At 36.6% G+C, this 22,357-nt stretch overlaps 2 protein-coding genes across 3 annotated transcripts in view; one reads left to right on the top strand and one right to left on the bottom strand.

Annotated features, from left to right (window-relative positions):
- The window catches only part of tep1 (telomerase-associated protein 1), a 48,832-nt gene extending 47,043 nt beyond the window's left edge, over positions 1–1,789 (bottom strand). Inside the window, exons 1-3 of one of the 2 annotated variants that reach the window (XM_065276982.2) lie at positions 1,767–1,789; positions 550–1,092; positions 79–252 (exon numbers count right to left, since the gene is read on the bottom strand). In XM_065276982.2, coding sequence (XP_065133054.1) covers positions 79–252; positions 550–1,071 — 696 coding nt within the window. In that variant the 5' untranslated portion in view covers positions 1,072–1,092; positions 1,767–1,789. The other variant, XM_065276981.2, reaches the window with a different exon arrangement.
- Positions 1,790–4,004: 2,215 nt separating this feature from the next.
- Positions 4,005–21,309, top strand: LOC135767299 (uncharacterized). Its single transcript, XM_073815115.1, has 7 exons — positions 4,005–4,153; positions 6,655–6,814; positions 6,896–7,018; positions 7,127–7,587; positions 19,440–19,584; positions 19,687–19,788; positions 19,897–21,309. The coding sequence occupies exons 1-7, from the start codon at positions 4,151–4,153 to the stop codon at positions 20,367–20,369; spliced, it is 1,467 nt and encodes a 488-aa protein (XP_073671216.1). The 5' UTR covers positions 4,005–4,150; the 3' UTR covers positions 20,370–21,309.
- The last annotated feature ends 1,048 nt before the right edge of the window (positions 21,310–22,357 follow it).

The raw sequence follows: 22,357 nt of genomic DNA, 5'->3' as shown, positions 1-22,357 counted from the left end.
GTCACACTTGCTTGGGTGCAGTTTGATTTGGATAATGTAAGTGAACCATTAGGGCTGCACTGTGGCCGCTTCTCTTACCTTCTTCTTCTTCTTCAGTTCTTCAAGTTCATCATCTTTGCTTTGTTCAAGCACCCCAAACTCCTCCTGAGGAGCTTCTGTGTGCTCCTCATCCTCCTCTAAATCCAGATCCACAGCAAGCATATCAGAGGATGCCTCCTGGTCCATCTCCTCCCAGCTTTCAGGTCTGGCATCCTTTCAACATATAAAGATAAAATATTATTAAACACATTTACATTGTTTGCAACAACATGTACATTAAAGACAGATTTTGTATTTCCTGGTAACTTAGCTCTTGCATTTTGCATAAGAATTTGCATGAAATGGTGCATCAGGGTCCAACATCTTATTTTTTGATGGCCGTGCATTAAAATGCTCACATTACGTCATAAATAAACTGGGTAAAAAGATGCACAATGTAGATCAAGCAATTTGATGCATATGTGCATTCTTGACCACTTTTGTGACTTTACAAACAGCAACAAACTTTACCTGACTGATCTCCTCACTATATCCCAGCAGGCTTTTAGGTGTACACACTGTGGCTTGTTTCACTTCTCTCTTGTCATATGAGGTCTTTACTTTCTCTGAGGTGGAGAGACCCAGCAGAGATGTAGCAGGACCAGCCGTGGACATTTGGGAGCAAGTGAGTGAAGAATTCATGACACAGGTGGAGACGAGGGAGGAAGACGGCGGATGTTGTAGTGTGTCCTTCATCAGGAGCGTGTTTGTTGTGTTCAGCAAAGATGACGAAAGAGACACTGAGCTCTTGGTTGTAGTTGACAGAAGACAGGAGGGGGTCATAGTAGAGGAAAGGCTTGTGGGCTGAAGGGCCGGACATGGTGAAGATGCGGAGGTCTGATTGGCCCAGGATGGAGATGTAAACTGACGTTGAGACAAAGCTGATGCCTGAGTCAGAATGCGGTTTTCCAGGCTCGGCCCGATATAGTTTGGATGTAATCCAGCATCTGTTCTTACATTCAGATCAGACTGAAGGAGAGTCAGCGCCCTCATTTCTGCGTGTGTGTGCCCAAACTGTAAAAGTACAATACCCGAGCATCGGTTAATATGGGTGTGGCTTATGCAAACAACCAATATAATGTAGTCACACCTTGAAAAACAAACAATCAGTGTGGGGCAAAGTTCTCCTGTTCTAGCAGATAAAAGAAACACATTGATCAGTATGAAGACATACACGACAGCATCGACCTTCATTCAGTTAAGTTTAAGTAAGCGATTTTGGTCATCAAATATAAACTTTTATTTCTTTTGTTATAAGCACAACATTTCTATCAAACGTCCAGTGTGTGGTCGTTGATACGTGTACACACAACAACAGACATACAAACCAAAAGTTCAATGGTTTTATGATAGTAAAAGTGGTGGAATAATTAACATGATTTCTATTAATATACTACATGATAAAACTATTGTCACTGTTGTAAAACCAGGGCTAATTTTAGTATGGCAACACAAACATATCCATATTAGGCAGGATGACATTACAGTATTAAAGTGCAAGTTGCAGAGTAGCATTGTTGCAAATAAGCGCACGCACAACATTTATATCATCAACTGCGTCTTTGTTATCTACCGAAAAATAGTGACAACTTACCTTACAAACACTTTTAACCGGGTTTCAATGTAAAGACTCAATTTCTATGAAGGCAACCATTGATTGTATTGTCAATGGGGAACAACTTCCTTACCTGTCATCGGAGCCTGTCATGTGTTTACTCCTTACCGTAATGAAATGAATAGATGGGCTATAAATCACGCAGCGCTGCGCAGACCGATCGGCGTATGACGTCAAAGTAACGCGAGAGCGAATCGAGAGCAGTTCGTATTTACTAACTAGATGTTACAAAAAAAAACTTTATTTTCCAAATGTTTTACCGTAGAAAATTTAAGTCTCTTTCAAGACATATTTAAAGACTTGCTTTGAAGTATTGCTACAGCTACCTTAGCAGAAATATACCAATTAAATCACTTTAAACAAATAAAGAACTGTTGTGGTAAGATATCAACCCTTGTAATTTTAGGGGGTAAATAAGAGAGCATTAATGTTATAACCCCAAAAGTCTATTTTAACTGATGCATATTACCATATTCTAGTGGTTTCCAAAGTTGCCTGCACAGGAGGAGCATGGTCATGTGATCATCCAACCAATCAGAGCAAAGAGGGGCCTTTAAATAGCCGTCCCTCACCTGTGGCAGTTTTTGGAGCATCCCTCATCCCCCCATCACCTCACTCTCAGATAGTTTCATCTATACCAGTTAAAGAGGGGGGAGTACTCTGGGTTCGGGCTAAAATTCAGAGCTTTGAGCCCTCCCTTCGGACATGCTTTCTCTCATTTCCTATCGATTACATGCAATCTCATGAAACAATGATAAAACAATGATCAACAAGTAAAACAAAAAGGTTTTGAGTACACTATATAAAAAGTAGCCCTGCAGATTTTTTATCCACTGTGGTAGCCCTTGCTCACAAAAAGGTTTGAGACCCCTGCTTTAAACAGCTTTGCCCCCACTGCCAGCTTGTTTTATATTCTTCAAAGTCTGAATAGATAATAAAGACATCAGGGTATATGAAATAGTACTACATGCATGCACACATTTCAAAGTTCCCAGATAGCATGCAACCATTGAAACAATGTTAAAAATCATTGATTTGTCAATGTTAATACCATTGAATCAATATCACGTTTGCACCCTCCATTAATATTGAAAAAATATTGAAATTTCAACAAATCACCATTAACGTGATCAGTGTTTGCTTTAGTTGGGCCCGTGACTCTTGTGTTTTAATGGTAAGTTTTCTTTGGCTGCTGAAGCAGTGTTTCAAAATACATCTGCTATTACAAAGAAAACAAAGATCTAATGTTATCAAGTAGTTTAATTCTTGTAGATATACTTAAATAATATGAATGAAATACTGTTAAAGTTATGCAAAAAATAGATTTTACAGTACTAGTTGGAAACAATGTCAGGTCTGTTATTTTGAGGATTACAAAAACACATTTAAAAAGTTAAACTACTGAATCTATCTCTGACATCATGAATCGGTCTACGAATCTCATCAATGGTGACGATCAACAAAAGAAAGCTTCATGCTGCAATGCATGCTGGGTATCATCGTAGTACTAAACTAATTTATAACTCCCAGCATGCATTGCAGTTGATCGTTTTATATGAATTTGTTTGATGATGGTCACCATTATTGAGATTTGTAGGATGAGTAATGATGTCTGAATGTGTCAGCAATTTTTCTGTTTGTCTCGTCAAAGTGGTATTTACAAACCAAAACAATTATAATTGTCAAAAATGGATCAACATAATCATGTAAAGCAGCTTAATTTTATATAATCTTCACAAAAAGCAATCAGTTTCAACTTAACTTTGAAACACATCTTTCTTTACCAATGCACATGTGTTTCTACATAAACACATACAAACACTAAAACAAGAAAATAAAAAATTAACTTAGTTAATGTCAAGAGTCAATGACCCAACTAAAGCAAACACTGATCACAATAATGGTGATTTGTTGAAATTTCAATATTTTTTCAATATTAATGGAGGGTGCAAACCTGATATTGATTCAATCCAGTTAACATTGACAAATCAACTGTTTTTAACATTGTTTCAATGGTTTGCATGCTATCTGGGTTGTCTTTTTTCAGAATAAAAAAGTAACTGTACTTTCTGTAAACTACATTTTACTGTAAACTACTGTAACTAAAATTGTAAATTACAATTTTTCCTAAAGTATTTTTTTTTTTAAAAGTAATTTCACACATTCTTTCATTTGCTCTCATTTAAGTCTGGCTGTCAATTCTGCCTCCTCCATGAGAAATTGTAAAATTTGGTCATTGCTGCTCCTTCAGGTCTCCTCTCATCTCTTCCCTCTATCCTTGCTAGGTGGTCCTGGTTGCTCATTTGGTTTTCCTCGGTTTGCATGAAGCAGTTAATATGGAGGCGTTATTGACAAGCCCCTCAGATTTAAAGCAAGAAGAGCCTCCTCTGTCTGGATCAGTTGTGTGGTTTTAGTTTTGCTGATCTTACATTGACAGTCAACCACTCTTGCAGTAAAATGGTATGTAACTGAATGCTTTTTTGATATACATGAGAATGATTGCTATCAAATGATTAACATGTTCTAACACATTACATGATGTTGTAATACATAATGTTATTCTATGTACAATAATAACATCCACTTTAAATGATGACAGTCTGAAAGCTGATGCTGTAAAATTGGTTTGCGCTGATGAATAAAATGTAGAAAAGAAGCTCATCTGAGAAACTTTAAGATTACTGGAAGAATATTATAGTACTGTAAAGTTGAATTGAGTTATTTGTCATGTGTGTGCACACAAATAATTTGTTGTGGTCTTTAAAGACTCTGAGAAGAAGCAAGAGAAAGAAAAAAAATATATGTTAAATAACATACAACAACATTATACGTAATTCAAGCTGTTTATGGCAATTCTTTCTCAAATTTTCTAAATTGAGCAAGCTTTAAAATGTTGTTTATGAAAAGACGTTACGCAAGTTGCGTCTTGTGTCCAAGTTTCAATAAAACAGATTACAACATTTCCTGTTTACAAGGCACACATCTGGAGATTATTTCTTTAATATTCTCATGAGGGTATAGCTGGCTTGTGTGGATGTTTTTTGTAAAAAATGAAATAAAATATATATATTTTTTGTAGGAAAACAGTATTACTCACATATACAGACAAACCTCATGAATTTCATGTTTATCACTTGTAGACAACATGAATATCACATTAAAAAAACATGCAATCGCATGTGAAACGTGTTTTCGTGTGAATTCCATGTATATTGCATTAAAGGAAAACCCCACTGTTTAAATATTTTACTTTGTTCTTCGCTCAACTAAAGCCTTGTCCACACTGGTATTTTTATAACTGTGACTTTATGCCGTTCGGCTGTTCGTCCACATGGAAAGCAGTATCATGTCACTGAAAATTTTTGGAAATGGATGAGGATTTTCAGAAACGCCCATTGCAGTGTTGTCGTGTAGATAGTAAAACCAGGGTTTTTGCTTCTGATTGGCCAACATGGCTTTACGATAAGGGTTATATCACCGCCTGCTGGTGTGGCATGCTCTTGACAGAGAGTTTTTGCGCGTTCATGTAGGCAGAGATTTCTTTTAAACTGAGCAAGTGTGGATGGGATTTTTTTTTTAAACGCAGGAGGAAAAACTCTGGTTATAAAAATACTAGTATCCGTATCGACTAGTCCTAAAACAAATTAATACATACCTCTCTTTTCTCAATGTGTGCACTTAATCGTTTTACAGCACGTCTAGCACCATTCAGTCATTAAGATTCAAACAGGAATTAATTTAAAAGCCACCAAACACTTCCATGTTTTCTCTATATAAAGACTGTTACTGTCACGACTGATTTTCAGGAAGCAGGACACAATTGCAGAGTTCACAGAAAAGGATAACGTTTATTAAACAAACATAAATCTAAACAGAGGAAAGAAACAGAGAATGGGAACAAACATGACAAACAAATGACAATGATCCAGCAACAGGAGACAAGAGACAATGCATTAAGTAGGCTGGATCAAATGGAGAACAGCTGTGACGGTGCTGATGAGGTAATGATTGGAAAGTGAGTCCAGGTGAGAACAATCAGCACAAAATACAAACACACAACCACATCACGGATGACACGAGTAAGTATGGTGGCACAAAATAAAACGTAGTAGAAAAAATCACAAAAAAATAAAATGAAGTACAGTATATCACCAAAAAATACACATCTTGATATAGTTGACGTTTGAATATAAAAGCATCTGAAGACAGCTGAACCTCAAAAAAATTGTTTAAATAGCTTTTGTACTAAAACTAAAAAACCTAAAACATCTGCTATATATCATCCAATGTTATTTCTCTTATTTCTGAAGTGTACGCACAGAGTTGCTCTGTTTTACTTTCAGACATGCGCACATTGCGTGAGTAGGGTATGTTTAAATTGGGCAACAACACTTTACACATCAAATTGATGAGCTGCTCCCCGAAGCAACGTCTGACAAACACTTGCATGTATTTTATCAAATAACATCTAAATGATCAAATGATTCAGATGTGAGATCTTGCATGGAGCCCCAGACTGAGGTAGATTGACAGTTATTTTGTGTTTCTTTCATTTGTGTATCAGCTCCTTACCTGTATAAAAAACATCTGGAAGCCAGAAATCATGCTGATTGAAACACTGTAATAAATTATTTGCAGCCTGAAATTGCTTTGTTTAATCAACTAAATTTTTCAAACTATTTTAACTTATTTATTTTAGATTTTTTTTTATTATAGATGAGTTGCTAAAACGTATAAAATAAAGTTAAAATATGTCAGCAGGGAATCCAATTTTCCTCACTGTATGAACACAAAGTATTTTATAAAATAATTTTTTAAAATGCTAATCGGACTGCACCTAATACATTTTAATGACTTATTAATTTAATTAATCTTTCTAAGTTAGCTAATTTGTATGAATGTAAAAGTGCTGGTAAAACTACTTTAAGCTTGCATGTTTTTGCAAACCTTCTTTACACCAGCAGATGGCTCCAGTATACTTCATTTTTCTTCTGATGCTTCAGTCTGGACTCTTGAATGGAGATGAACCAAACTGTCCTGCTCATTGTGGAGTACCAGGCACTCCTGGTCTGCCTGGAAGAGATGGGGCCATTGGACCTAAAGGAGAGAAGGGAGAGCCAGGTTTGTGTGAGAGTTTATAAGTGTAAGAATGCAGTGACTGGGTCAGTGATTAACAGAAAACATGACCGAGAGAAGATTTAGCTTTTTACTTTACCGTCATAGGGATGGTAGGGCCACCAGGTAAAGCAGGACCACCTGGACCCCGAGGACCACCTGGACCCCAAGGAGTAATAGGGCCACCAGGTCTACCAGGTATTAAACATTATAAGTTATACTACATTATTTCATTCAGACATATCAAAGCTCAGTTTAAATTTTAATAATGCATTAAACCTGAAAATATCAGCCATCTTGTAATTATTTAATTTTCAGGGCATCTTGGAGGTGACACCACATCTCCAAAATCTGAGATCCAGCTTCTAAGTGCAAAGATTGCCATGATAGAGAAAGTTGCAAGTTTTGATGAATTCAGAAAGGTTGGAGAGAAATATTTTGTTTATGATGGCTTTGTAGAAAGTTTCGATAAGGGGATTCAATACTGCAAGGAAATTGGTGGAGCAATTGCTTTGCCAAGAAATGCTGATGAAAATAAAGCTTTGGTAAAACTATCAGTAGCCAGCGGATTAAGTTTCAACCCGTATATTGGAGCCACAGACAGAGATAAAGAAGGACAGTTTGTAGACACTGATGGAAAACCCTTGACCTTTACCAACTGGGCTCCAGGTCAACCTGATGATTATTTGGGAGCACAAGACTGTGGTGTTCTCAGAGTGGGGTCTGGTTTTTGGGATGATGTTGGTTGTGATGATAAACTTCCTGTCATATGTGAAATAGAAATCAAATAATGTGTTTCATTCCTTATATAAGTAACTAAACAAACGTATTATTACACTATACAGTGTTCGAATTGAGGGGTCGGGAGGGGGGGTCCCAGACCTGCTATAAGCCTTGATTTTTATTAAAATTAAAATACTACATGAATTCAAAATTCTCATGTTGCGCTGTCACAAATCGATACTGTCTGTTATTTGTCCCAATTTCTCAATAAACAAATTCAAATGATTTCTTTCTGAAATAAATATAAACTCTCAAGTGCGCCTCATGCTGTTTTCTGGAGGAATTGACAGACGAGTTAATGTCTGTGCGTGTGGATTATTTTCACCTCAGTGCCGGTAAGAATATTTAGTAATCTTTAGGGTTAGGGTTTTTTTTTTATTCTTCTCAAACTATTATTTCATAACAGTGGCGAGGCTACACACTCAAATTGACAGCTGGCCCACCAAGTAAAAATAAATTTTATTGGGAAAGCAGGAGAAATCATGCATAAATGATAATAAATGATAGTCTCTTTATAATCGCTCAAATGCGCATCATTCAGAAATAAATAACTATTTATAGAAAGTTAACCTTTGCATGTGTTTTTTAAACCTTGCAAATGTTAACATGCAAGCAATTTTAAACAATTTTTGAGCGCAAGATGTTGAAGTGAGCTGTTGTGTGTACGCACAGACAATGACGCACACACATACTCAAATGGACGCACACTCGAGTCATAAGCGGACGCACGGAGACGAGCGATTCTAAAGCATGCAAAGATCTATATAAATACGGAGCCCGCGAGGGGACATGGTGGTGGATAATATTTGGGATAAGAGGGAAAATTTTTTTATAGCTTTTGCGTTCCCCCGAGAAGCTTTTTGCGTTCTCTCGCAAAACTTTTGCGTTCCCCCGAGAAACTTTGCGTTCTCTCGCAAAACTTTTGCGTTCCCCCGAGAAACTTTTTGCGTTCTCTCGCAAAACTTTTGCGTTCCCCCGAGAAACTTTGCGTTCTCTCGCAAAACTTTTGCGTTCCCCCGAGAAACTTTTTGCGTTCGCTCGAAAAAAGAGCCTACGTTTTCGCGAGAAACTACGGCGCTTACAGCGTCACCTGAGGCAGTTCATTGATGCCAGCTGTTTAAATATGATATATAACTACTGTTATTAAAGAATTATACGGTATTTCTTTGTATTTAAGGCCAAGTTCAAAATAAACAGTGTAAGTGGCTAGTCTTGCTTAGCCTTAGTTCACTCCAAAATGGTCTAGTATTGTCACTTAACTTATGCTGCTTGACTCCTCAGCATTAAGATCATTATAGAAATGATATTAATATTTAACATTTCACATTTAGAGGTGGATATAGGCTACCCCGTGCCATCTAATAAGGGTACTCCGTATAGCTAAGTGTTCCCAGCACTACACCATATGGCATCATTGATGTCCGCTGTTATAACTACTGTTATTAAATAATGATATTGTATTTCTTTGTATTTAAGTCCAAGTTCAAAATAACACTCTTTAAACCGCTCCATTGTGAAACAGGTCATGTTTTTAGTTCAGATAAACACTTTATCTCCCGTCCCCAATGGTTCAGACAGCTCAATGCATTCACAATGGAGCGGTTTATAGAGTGTTATTTTGAACTTGGACTTAAATACAAAGAAATACAGTATAATTCTTTAATAACAGTAGTTATATATCATATCTACAAACAGCTGGCATCAATGATGCCATTACCTTGTGAACTGTCTCAGGTGACGCTGTGAAGCGCTGTGGGTCCTCACGGAAACATAGGCTCTTTTTGCGAGCGAAAGCAAAAAGTTTCTCGGGGGAACGCAAAAAGTTTCTCGGGGGAACGCAAAAGGTTTCTCGGGGGAACGCAAAAGTTTTGCGAGATAACGCAAAGTTTCTCGGGGGAACGCAAAAGTTTTGCGAGAGAACGCAAAAAGCTTCTCGGGGGAACGCAAAAGCTATAAAAAAAAAATTCCCTCTCATCCCAAATATTATCCACCACCATGTCCCCTCGCGGGCTCCGTAATATAAATGACTGGATTGCTCATGACGTTACAATTGTGAAGCCACCACGCCGCCATGTTGATATACCCAACCATTCTATTAATTCAATGGACGTTATCAGATTGTAATGATAAAACATCACTTTACTAGTCTCTGTTTTTATATCTTAAGTATCCCTGTACATCATTACAACGCAAACGTCCTTACCATATACATAGTTATTTACTGACATTGTACATTTTGCTTTTTAAACCGTTATTATACATTCATCTTTATTACAGTATCAGATCAGCGGACAGACCGCAGCATATTTAATATTAATAACAGCGTGCTCATTCTGAAATCTGAATAAATAATCATGCTTTGTACCATATGTGCACGCAATAATTTGCTGGTTTATTAATTATGTAATCTTTACAAGTTACCTAAACTTATTTAGAGAAATAACGCTGACCGTGTAGCTGAATGTCAAAAAAAACGTTATATCCGTATCATTAACAGAATGCAGCAGACACACTCACCTTAACGTTTTTTTATAACTCCATTATCCTGCTCGATTAAAACATAAACATTGCAAATAACACCAAAGTTAACTATTATTTTACGTACACATATCTGAAAAATTAACCTTGTGTGACTGATACGCTGTAAAGCGGGTGAAATTAGATCATGTTTTTGAATGGAAGTCAATGACGCCCTCTGCCGGTTGGGTATACCAAGATGGCCGCTCGAACTCTGCGCTGGCTTCACCTCACGCTGTTACGTTCAGCGTTCTATGCGCAATCCAGTTATTTATATAGATCAGTGATGCAAACACAAAATTATCTCGAAATACCACAGTCTTGGCACCTATTCTCATAAAAACATTCAGTTATGTCTTAAAGTGAGTGCAAACAGTTCAGAAAGAAGTCAGATCTTTGTGTTGGTCAGTTCTTATCTGCTTGTGTTTCTGTCATTTATATTAATTAAACAACAGAAAAAAAGGAAAATCACTTCTGTATCTTTAAAAAGACTAATTATATTTAATTTATACAATGAAGAAGACAGTGGCCAGGGGGTGGGGCTTAGCTAGGGGATCCCCCAGCTTTGACATAATTCGAACACTGACACTATCTGTCTGTTTGTCTGTCTACTATTCTACCATGAATAACATTACAGTTAAATAATCAAGTAATAACTCTCTATTATTCATTATGAAATTGTGTAATCAGTTTAATTAAAGATATTTTTTATAATAGTCAAATAAAATAAAAGCATATTCATGGCAAGCAACACATTTCTTGTTGTTTTTTATCATTTACTGAACAGTGTTACTGTATTTTTATATCACGTACAGGGGCGCCGCTAGCAATTTTGGGCCCTAAGAAAGAATATGAAGTCGGGCCCCTCTTCCATACCCATTTTGCACCAAACATACAATCCAACCTACTGTAGCTATTCAAAATCTTTGTCTGTAATTTAATAATAAAGAACTATTTCTTTTGCTATAGTTTTGACCACAATGAACAGTATTTATAGATACTTACAATGTCAGCTAAGAAAATTTATTGTGCAAATGTAAATTTTATTGAAAAATTCAGTACAGTAAGCAAATAATCAGAGAAAATGCAACATTCTTAAACAAAGATTAAAGATAATTGTGACCATGCCTGTGAAAACCCACACAGCAAAATCCCTGGTGTTAAAGGGGACATATTATGAAAATCTGACTTTTTCCATGTTTAAGTGCTATAATTGTGTCCCCAGTGCTTCTATCAACCTAGAAAATGTGAAAAAGATCAACCCAGTAACTTAGTTTTGGTAAACCATTCTTTCCAAGCATGTGAAAAAATAGGTCATTGTAATTTGGCTCTTATTGTGATGTCAGAATAAGGTAATACCGCCCCCTTTATCTGCACTATCCAACCACAGCACTGCCATTTAGTTCAAAGAGAAAGAGAGAGAAAAGAAGGACTTGACAGCACAATTGAGTTTCAATTACAACAAACCACCATCATTGTGATCAGTGTTTGCACTTCAGCCGCTCATTTGCATTTTAAATGACACACCCAAAACGGCACACTTTTGCTTAGACCTAGATTAAGACTTAGTTTACATCTTAAAAAAAATCTCATAATATCTCATATCCCCTTTAAATTAAAGGGGTCATAGCATGAAAATGTTAGCATTGCCACTTTGTAGGTTTGAGCAAAAATGTGTCGTTTTGGGTGTGTTTTTAAAATGCAAATGAGCGGATGAAGTGCAAACACTGATCACAATGATGGTGGTTTGTTGTAATTCAAACTCAATTGTGCTGTCAAGTCCTTCTTTTCTCTCTCTTTCTCTCTGCACTAAATAGCAGTGCAGTGGTTGGATAGTGCAGATTAAGGGGATGGTATTATTCTAATAAGATATCCTTATGACATCATAATGAAAGCCAAATTTCAATGACCTATTCTTGCTCACACCTACAAAGTGGCAATGCTAACATTTTCATGCCATGGCCCCTTTAACACCGGCTCAGTGTTTATATGGGTACCACCAGCAGGGTGTTAAAAGTAACACCGAAGCAGTGTTAGAGTTAATTAGATACTTTAGCAATCATTTGAGTGATTATTTGATTATTGAAGACACCTGGTGATAATGAACCGCACTACAACTTCCAGACACTGCCTTAGATAAAATCAACTCAAAAGACATTTCTCTTATTACAAACCAGACTAACTTTTGTCTACTTTGAAATTGTTTGGTCACCATTATGGTGATCAGTGGTTTCTTTAGTTGGGCAGTCTGATAGGGATGGCTCCTGCGAAGCTGACGTTTCGACACTGTGTCGAGATCCCGAAGCGTAAATGTTTCGAAACACTGCTCCGAAATGTGATTCGAAACACCCATGTCACGTGATGAAGTGATTCGAAACACCAAGCGGTGCATTTCACAAGTATTTCGAAAGGTGGCGTACCTGTCGAATCTGCTTCGAATCTTAAACTGACAGGGTAGGAAACAAAACTGACAATACCTCATAGATGCGTTTTTGGCAAGATCAAATACTATAAATTACTGAAAAGAAGTAAATTTTCCTCATAGGTATGTAACACTTAGGCTACTTACAAAAAATGCATGCCAGCAAGTGTCCCTTGTGTGAGAATGTTTTCAAAGGCTGGAGAAATTATATGTAAAAAAGTAGCTGGTTGAGTTTATCAACACAGAACAATTTATATATTTGAATAAAGATCTTTATATGTAAACAATGTGGCATATTATGGCTTGATATATTTTATGAATCTCTTATTATTTATTTGGTATATCTCTATTCTATTTTTTTTTCATTAAATAGACCCGAATAGCCTATAGTTATCGACAATTGTGAGCCTAAAAGCTCATGTAGTTGTCAAACAGATGTTAAAACAACAACAAAACTATTTTATTATGATGACGTAGCACATACATTTCCCAGGTTCGATCCTAAGATCTACGAATGAGAGTCGAGAGTACTATCCACTCTCCCATTCTATCACTTGTGTGTCAATCAAACAACATGTGGGATACAATTTGTCAGCGCTCGTCTAAAATCTTGTCAATGCTGCTTCATGTAAAGACATGCAAACGACCGCTAGGTGTCACTGTGGAGGCGGTTTCGGATTGATGTTTCGAAGCCTCGAAACATACGGCACAATTGATTCAACTGTTTCAGTGTTTCACGAAGCCTCGCTCTGCCCACCACTACAGTCTGACTCTTGTTTCCTTTGAGGTCTTTGCAACAGTGTTTATTGAACACATTATTTGTTGCAAAGGTTGTTAAAATAAAGTTTATAAGGTTTTTGAAGCAGATATTGTAGATTTAAGTAAATTATTTACAAAGTAAAAAAAAGAAAGTGCTTATAGAAAATGAAATGTTGATCAAATATGTGTTCTCTATTGGTTTTAACTTACAGAGCCCTCCTCAGATCAAGCTTTTCAAATTTTATTGTTAAATACTTGCTGGAAACTTTCTTTTTGCCTCAAATGCAGATATGATGAATCACCCCATTAATCACAACAATGGTGAGATAATTAATGTTGCAATGCATGATGGGAGTCATGAGTTTTATACTATGGTGGATCCCAGCATGCTTTGCAACATTATGTTTGTCACCATGGTTCCGATTAACGGGGTGATTCATTCAACCCAGTAACTTAATTTGAGTAAGCCATTTTTCTGCAAGCATGTGAAAAATTAGATTTTGTTTTGTGAGGTAGGTAGCAAGGCGAATTACAATAATACCGCCCCCTTTATCTGCACTATCCAACCACAGCACTGCCATTTAGTGCAGAGAGAAAGAGGGAGAAAAGAAGGACCTGACAGCACAGTTGAGTTTCAATTAAAACAAACCACCATCATTGTGATCAGTGTTTGCATTTCATCCACTCATTTGCATTTTAAAAGACACACCCAAAAACAGCACACTTTTGCTCAGGCCTACAAATTTTAGATTTTAACATGCTATAAGAAATTATCTGTGGAATATCTGTGAGCTGAAACTTCACATATACACTCTGGGGACACCAAAGATTTATTTTACATCTTAAAAATCTCTCATAATATGACCCCTTTAAATCTATAATCTCTGTTATAATAACTATATAAACTTTGTTTTAACAACCTTTGAAACTAATAATGTGTTTAATAAACACTGTTGCAAAGACCTCAGAGGCAGAAACAAGAGTCAAACCACCCAACTAAAGGAATCACTGATCACCATAATGGTGACGAAACCATTTCAAAATAGACAAAAGTAAGTCAGTCTGTTTTGTAATAAGAGAGATGTCTTTTGAGTTGATTTTATCTAAGGTAGTGGCTGGAAGTTGTAGTTGTAGTTCAGCTCATTATCACCAGGTGTCTTCAATAATCAAATAATCACTCAAATGATTGCTTAAGTATCTTATTTTCTCTCTAACACTGCTTCGGTGTTACTTTTAACACCCTGCTGGTGGTACCCAAATAAACACAGAGCCGGTGTTAATTTAAAGGGGATATGAGATATTATGAGATTTTTTTAAGATGTAAACTAAGTCTTATTCTAGGTCCAAGCAAAAGTGTGCCGTTTTGGGTGTGTCCTTTAAAATGCAAATGAACGGCTGAAGTGCAAACACTGATCACAATGATGGTGGTTTGTTGTAATTGAAACTCAATTGTGCTGTCAAGTCCTTCTTTTCGCTTGATTTTTTTCCCCAAACCAGTTCAGATAGGAGTTTTACTTAAACATGAGCTCAGGGGCAGAAAGAAATTTGATTGGTTCACAAAAATGACCAATGAAAGTCCTCAACCGGAGCCTTCAAGGCAGCTTCTGCAGTGAAGCAGTTCGAGCTCACCGTTGGTAAGGTGAGAAGCGCAGATGGTTAGATAAGAATGTGACTGGCTTTAAATTCAGCTCGAAATGTTTCGAGCGTTTAAGTTACGTGTTTCCACGTGTCCGGGCACGATTATCATTTTCGTGCCTGATTCACGTGTTGGTTACTCAATTTTCTTCCTTTTTTCAAACCATTGTCGGCTGGGGTTAGATTTGTGGGTTTTTTATTTTTAAACTGTTTTCTTGTGAGAATGAATTTGAGTCTGGGATAGAATGGCAGTGGTTTTATACATTTATTTGTCAGAAATTTAAACTGTTTCACTTGATGTTGGGGTTAGAGTTGGGTTTGGATGTCATTTTATGTAACAGAAAGTTGTTCTAACCCCAATCCCAGGCGAGAATGGTAAGAAAATAGGAAAAACAATTGAGTAACCGACACGTGAAACTGGTAGGGAAATGAAAGCCGTGCCACGGATATGTGAAAACGTGGAAACAAGTAACTTAAACGCTTGAAACATTTCGAGCTGAATTCAAAAGCAGTCACATTCCTATCTAACCATCTACGCTACTCACCTGACCAACGGTGACCTCGAACTGCTTCACTGCAGAAGCTGCCTTGAAGGCTCCGGTTGAGGACTTTCATTGGTCATTTTTGTGAACCAATCAAATTTCTTTCTGCCCCTGAGCTCATGTTTAAGTAAAACTCCTATCTGAACTGGTTTGGGAAAAAAATCACGCGTATAAAACTCATTCATCACTCCCATCATGCATTGTGACATGACAAAATTGTGCACACTTTCTTACCATTTACTGTCACCCTTGTTGAGATTTGTACCAGAAGTTATGATGTCTCTCTTAAGCAAAAAACCACCTTTACTTTCCAAATGTTTAACCGTAGAAAATTGAAATCTCTTTCAAGACATATTTAAAAACTAGCTTTGAAGTAATGCCACAGCTACATCAGCAGAAATATACCAATTAAATCACTTTAAACAAATAAAGAACTGTTGTGGTAAGATATCAACCCTTATAATTTTAGGGGGTAAATAAGAGAGCGATAATGTTATAACCCCAAAAGTCTATTTTAACTGATGCATATCACCATATTCTAGTGGTTTCCAAGGTTGCCTGCACAGGAGGAGCATGGTCATGTGATCATCCAACCAATCAGGGCAAAGAGGTGCCTTTAAATAGCCGTCCCTCACCTGTGGCAGTTTTTGCAGCATCCCTCATCCCCCCCATCACCTCACTCTCAGATAGTTTCATCTATCCCAGTTAAAGAGGGGGCAGTACTCTGGGTTCGGGCTAAAATTCAGAGCTTTGAGCCCTCCCCTCAAACTCTCATTTCCCATCGATTACATGCAATCTCATGAAACAAAGATAAAACAATGATCAACAAGTAAAACAAAAAAGGTTTTAGTAGACTATAAAAAAGTAGCCCTCCAGATTTTTTTATCCATTGTGGTAGCCCTCGTTCACAAAAAGATTTGAGACCCCTGCTTTAAACAGCTTTGCTCCCACTGCCATAGCTTGTTTTATATTCTTCAAAGTCTGAATAGATAATAAAGACATCAGGGTATATGAAATATTACTACATGCATGCACACATTTCAAAGTTGTCTTTTTTCAGAATAAAAAAGTAATTCATACTGTACTTTCTGTAAACTACATTTCACTGTAAACTACTGTAACTAAAATTGTAAACTAAAATTTTTCCTAAAGTATTTTTTTAGTAATTCACACATTCTTTCATTTGCTCTCATTTAAGTCTGGCTGTCAATTCTGCCTCCTCCATGAGAAATTTAAAAATTTGGTTATTGCTGCTCCTTCAGGTCTCCTCTCATCTCTTCCCTCTATCCTTGCTAGGTGGTCCTGGTTGCTCATTTGGTTTTCCTCGGTTTGCATGAAGCAGTTAATATGGAGGCGTTATTGACAAGCCCCTCAGATTTAAAGCAAGAAGAGCCTCCTCTGTCTGGATCAGTTGTGTGGTTTTAGTTTTGCTGATCTTACATTGACAGTCAACCACTCTTGCAGTAAAATGGTATGTAACTGAATGCTTTTTTGATATACATGAGAATAATTGCTATCAAATGATTAACATGTTCTAACACATTACATGATGTTGTAATACATAATGTTATTCTATGTACAATAATAACATCCACTTTAAATGATGACAGTCTGAAAGCTGATGCTGTAAAATTGGTTTGCGCTGATGAATAAAATGTAGAAAAGAAGCTCATCTGAGAAACTTTAAGATTACTGGAAGAATATTATAGTACTGTAAAGTTGAATTGAGTTATTTGTCATGTGTGTGCACACAAAGAATTTGTTGTGGTCTTTAAAGACTCTGAGAAGAAGCAAGAGAAAGAAAAAAAATATATGTTAAATAACATACAACAACATTATACGTAATTCAAGCTGTTTATGGCAATTCTTTCTCAAATTTTCTAATTGAGCAAGCCTTAAAATGTTGTTTATGAAAAGACGTTACGCAAGTTGCGTCTTGTGTCCAAGTTTCAATAAAACAGATTACAACATTTCCTGTTTACAAGGCACACATCTGGAGATTATTTCTTTAATATTCTCATGAGGGTATAGCTGGCTTGTGTGGATGTTTTTTGTAAAAAATGAAATAAAAATATATATTTTTTGTAGGAAAACAGTATTACTCACATATACAGACAAACCTCATGAATTTCATGTTTATCACTTGTAGACAACATGAATATCACATTAAAAAAACATGCAATCGCATGTGAAACGTGTTTTCGTGTGAATTCCATGTATATTGCATTAAAGGAAAACCCCACTGTTTAAATATTTTATAAATATATCTTCGCTCAACTAAAGCCTTGTCCACACTGGTATTTTTATAACTGTGACTTTATGCCGTTCGGCTGTTCGTCCACATGGAAAGCAGTATCATGTCACTGAAAATTTTTGGAAATGGATGAGGATTTTCAGAAACGCCCATTGCAGTGTTGTCGTGTAGATAGTAAAACCAGGGTTTTTGCTTCTGATTGGCCAACATGGCTTTACGATAAGGGTTATATCACCGCCTGCTGGTGTGGCATGCTCTTGACAGAGAGTTTTTGCGCGTTCATGTAGGCAGAGATTTCTTTTAAACTGAGCAAGTGTGGATGGGATTTTTTTTTTTTAAACGCAGGAGGAAAAACTCTGGTTATAAAAATACTAGTATCCGTATCGACTAGTCCTAAAACAAATTAATACATACCTCTCTTTTCTCAATGTGTGCACTTAATCGTTTTACAGCACGTCTAGCACCATTCAGTCATTAAGATTCAAACAGGAATTAATTTAAAAGCCACCAAACACTTCCATGTTTTCTCTATATAAAGACTGTTACTGTCACGACTGATTTTCAGGAAGCAGGACACAATTGCAGAGTTCACAGAAAAGGATAACGTTTTTTAAACAAACATAAATCTAAACAGAGGAAAGAAACAGAGAATGGGAACAAACATGACAAACAAATGACAATGATCCAGCAACAGGAGACAAGAGACAATGCATTAAGTAGGCTGGATCAAATGGAGAACAGCTGTGACGGTGCTGATGAGGTAATGATTGGAAAGTGAGTCCAGGTGAGAACAATCAGCACAAAATACAAACACATAACCACATCACGGATGACACGAGTAAGTATGGTGGCACAAAATAAAACGTAGTAGAAAAAATCACAAAAAAATAAAATGAAGTACAGTATATCACCAAAAAATACACATCTTGATATAGTTGACGTTTGAATATAAAAGCATCTGAAGACAGCTGAACCTCAAAAAATTGTTTAAATAGCTTTTGTACTAAAACTAAAAAACCTAAAACATCTGCTATATATCATCCAATGTTATTTCTCTTATTTCTGAAGTGTACGCACAGGGTTGCTCTGTTTTACTTTCAGACATGCACACATTGTGTGAGTAGGGTATGTTTAAATTGGGCAACAACACTTTACACATCAAATTGATGAGCTGCTCCCCGAAGCAACGTCTGACAAATACTTGCATGTATTTTATCAAATAACATCTGAATGATCAAATGATTCAGATGTGAGATCTTGCATGGAGCCCCAGACTGAGGTAGATTGACAGTTATTTTGTGTTTCTTTCATTTGTGTATCAGCTCCTTACCTGTATAAAAAACATCTGGAAGCCAGAAATCATGCTGATTGAAACACTGTAATAAATTATTTGCAGCCTGAAATTGCTTTGTTTAATCAACTAAATTTTTCAAACTATTTTAACTTATTTATTTTAGATTTTTTTTTATTATAGATGAGTTGCTAAAACGTATAAAATATAGTTAAAATATGTCAGCAGGGAATCCAATTTTCCTCACTGTATGAACACAAAGTATTTTATAAAATAATTTTTTTAAATGCTAATCGGACTACACCTAATACATTTTAATGACTTATTAATTTAATTAATCTTTCTAAGTTAGCTAATTTGTATGAATGTAAAAGTGCTGGTAAAACTACTTTAAGCTTGCATGTTTTTGCAAACCTTCTTTACATCAGCAGATGGCTCCAGTGTACTTCATTTTTCTTCTGATGCTTCAGTCTGGACTCTTGAACTGTCCTGCTCATTGTGGAGTACCAGGCACTCCTGGTCTGCCTGGAAGAGATGGGGCCATTGGACCTAAAGGAGAGAAGGGAGAGCCAGGTTTGTGTGAGAGTTTATAAGTGTAAGAATGCAGTGACTGGGTCAGTGATTAACAGAAAACATGACCGAGAGAAGATTTAGCTTTTTACTTTACCGTCATAGGGATGGTAGGGCCACCAGGTAAAGCAGGACCACCTGGACCCCGAGGACCACCTGGACCCCAAGGAGTAATAGGGCCACCAGGTCTACCAGGTATTAAACATTATAAGTTATACTACATTATTTCATTCAGACATATCAAAGCTCAGTTTAAATTTTAATAATGCATTAAACCTGAAAATATCAGCCATCTTGTAATTATTTAATTTTCAGGGCATCTTGGAGGTGACACCACATCTCCAAAATCTGAGATCCAGCTTCTAAGTGCAAAGATTGCCATGATAGAGAAAGTTGCAAGTTTTGATGAATTCAGAAAGGTTGGAGAGAAATATTTTGTTTATGATGGCTTTGTAGAAAGTTTCGATAAGGGGATTCAATACTGCAAGGATATTGGTGGAGCAATTGCTTTGCCAAGAAATGCTGATGAAAATAAAGCTTTGGTAAAACTGTCAGTAGCCAGCGGATTAAGTTTCAACCCGTATATTGGAGCCACAGACAGAGATAAAGAAGGACAGTTTGTAGACACTGATGGAAAACCCTTGACCTTTACCAACTGGGCTTCAGGTCAACCTGATGATTATTTGGGAGCACAAGACTGTAGTGTTGTCAGAGTGGGGTCTGGTTTTTGGGATGATGTTGGTTGTGATGATAAACTTCCTGTAATATGTGAAATAGAAATCAAATAATGTGTTTCATTCCTTATATAAGTAACTAAACAAACGTATTATTACACTATACACTATAAGCCTTGATTTTTATTAAAATTAAAATACTACATGAATTCAAAATTCTCATGTTGCGCTGTCACAAATCGATACTGTCCGTTATTTGTCCCAATTTCTCAATAAACAAATTCAAATGATTTCTTTCTGAAATAAATATAAACTCTCAAGTGCGCCTCATGCTGTTTTCTGGAGGAATTGACAGACGAGTTAAAGGGGTCATAGCATGACAATGTTAGCATTGCCACTTTGTAGGTTTGAGCAAAAATGTGTCGTTTTGGGTGTGTTTTTTAAAATGCAAATGAGCGGATGAAGTGCAAACACTGATCACAATGATGGTGGTTTGTTGTAATTCAAACTCAATTGTGCTGTCAAGTCCTTCTTTTTTCTCTCTTTCTCTCTGCACTAAATAGCAGTGCAGTGGTTGGATAGTGCAGATTAAGGGGGCGGTATTATTCTAATAAGATATCCTTATGACATCATAATGAAAGCCAAATTTCAATGACCTATTTTTACTCACACCTACAAAGTGGCAATGCTAACATTTTCATGCCATGGCTCCCCTTAATGTCTCTGCGTGTGGATTATTTTCACCTCAGTGCCGGTAAGAATATTTAGTAATCTTTAGGGTTAGGGTTTTTTTTATTCTTCTCAAACTATTATTTCATAACAGTGGCGAGGCTACACACTCAAATTGACAGCTGGCCCACCAAGTAAAAATAAATTTTATTGGGAAAGCAGGAGAAATCATGCATAAATGATAATAAATGATTGTCTCTTTATAATCGCTCAAATGCGCATCATTCAGAAATAAATAACTATTTATAGAAAGTTAACCTTTGCATGTGTTTTTTAAACCTTGCAAATGTTAAAGGAGTAGTCTACTCATTTTCAATATTAAAATATGTTATTACCTTAACTAAGAACTGTTGAATCATCCCTCTATCATCTGTGTGCGTGCACGTAAGCGCTGGAGCGCGCTGCGAAGCTACGATAGCATTTAGCTTAGCCCCATTCATTCAATGGTACCACTCAGAGATAAAGTTAGAAGTGACCAAACACATCAACGTTTTTCCTATTTAAGACGAGTAGTTATACGAGCAAGTTTGGTGGTACAAAATAAAACGTAGCGCTTTTCTAAGCGGATTTAAAAGAGGAACTATATTTTATGGCGTAATAGCACTTTTGGGAGTACTTCGACTCGCCTGAAAAGTCCGCTCCCCTTCTCACTCTCATAATGGGAGAGGGAGGGTGTTACTGCGCCAAGTCGAAGTACTCCCAAAAGTGCAATTACGCCATAAAGTATAGTTACTCTTTTAAACCCGCTTAGAAAAGCGCTATGTTTTATTTTGTACCACAAAACTTGCTCGTATAACTACTCGTCTTAAATAGGAAAAACGTTGATGTGTTTGGTCACTTCTAACTTTATCTCTAAATGGTACCATTGAATGAATGGGGCTAAGCTAAATGCTATCGTAGCGTCGCAGCGCGCTCCAGCGCTTACGTGCACACACACAGATGATAGAGGGATGATTCAACAGTTCTTAGTTAAGGTAATAACATATTTTAATATTGAAAATGAGTAGACTATTGCTTTAACATGCAAGCAATTTTAAACAATTTGAGCGCAAGATGTTGAAGTGAGCTGTTGTGTGTACGCACAGACAATGACGCACACACATACTCAAATGGACACACACTCGAGTCATAAGCGGACGCACGGAGACGAGCGATTCTAAAGCATGCAAAGATCTATATAAATGACTGGATTGCTCATGACGTCACAATTGTGAAGCCACCACGCCGCCATGTTGATATACCCAACCATTCTATTAATTCAATGGACGTTATCAGATTGTAATGATAAAACATCACTTTACTAGTCTCTGTTTTTATATCTTAAGTATCCCTGTACATCATTACAACGCAAACGTCCTTACCATATACATAGT

This window comes from Paramisgurnus dabryanus, chromosome 6 (assembly GCF_030506205.2).
Source record: "Paramisgurnus dabryanus chromosome 6, PD_genome_1.1, whole genome shotgun sequence".
NCBI lineage: Eukaryota > Metazoa > Chordata > Actinopteri > Cypriniformes > Cobitidae > Paramisgurnus > Paramisgurnus dabryanus.
This window is presented reverse-complemented; position numbering and strand designations above follow the sequence as displayed.

Excerpts from the sequence above, each read along its gene's own strand:
- LOC135767299 (XM_073815115.1), top strand. Across the intron at positions 7,019-7,126 it reads TCTACCAGGTATTAAACATT|GGCATCTTGGAGGTGACACC; the intron begins ATAAGTTATACT and ends TTTAATTTTCAG. Across the intron at positions 19,789-19,896 it reads TCTACCAGGTATTAAACATT|GGCATCTTGGAGGTGACACC; the intron begins ATAAGTTATACT and ends TTTAATTTTCAG.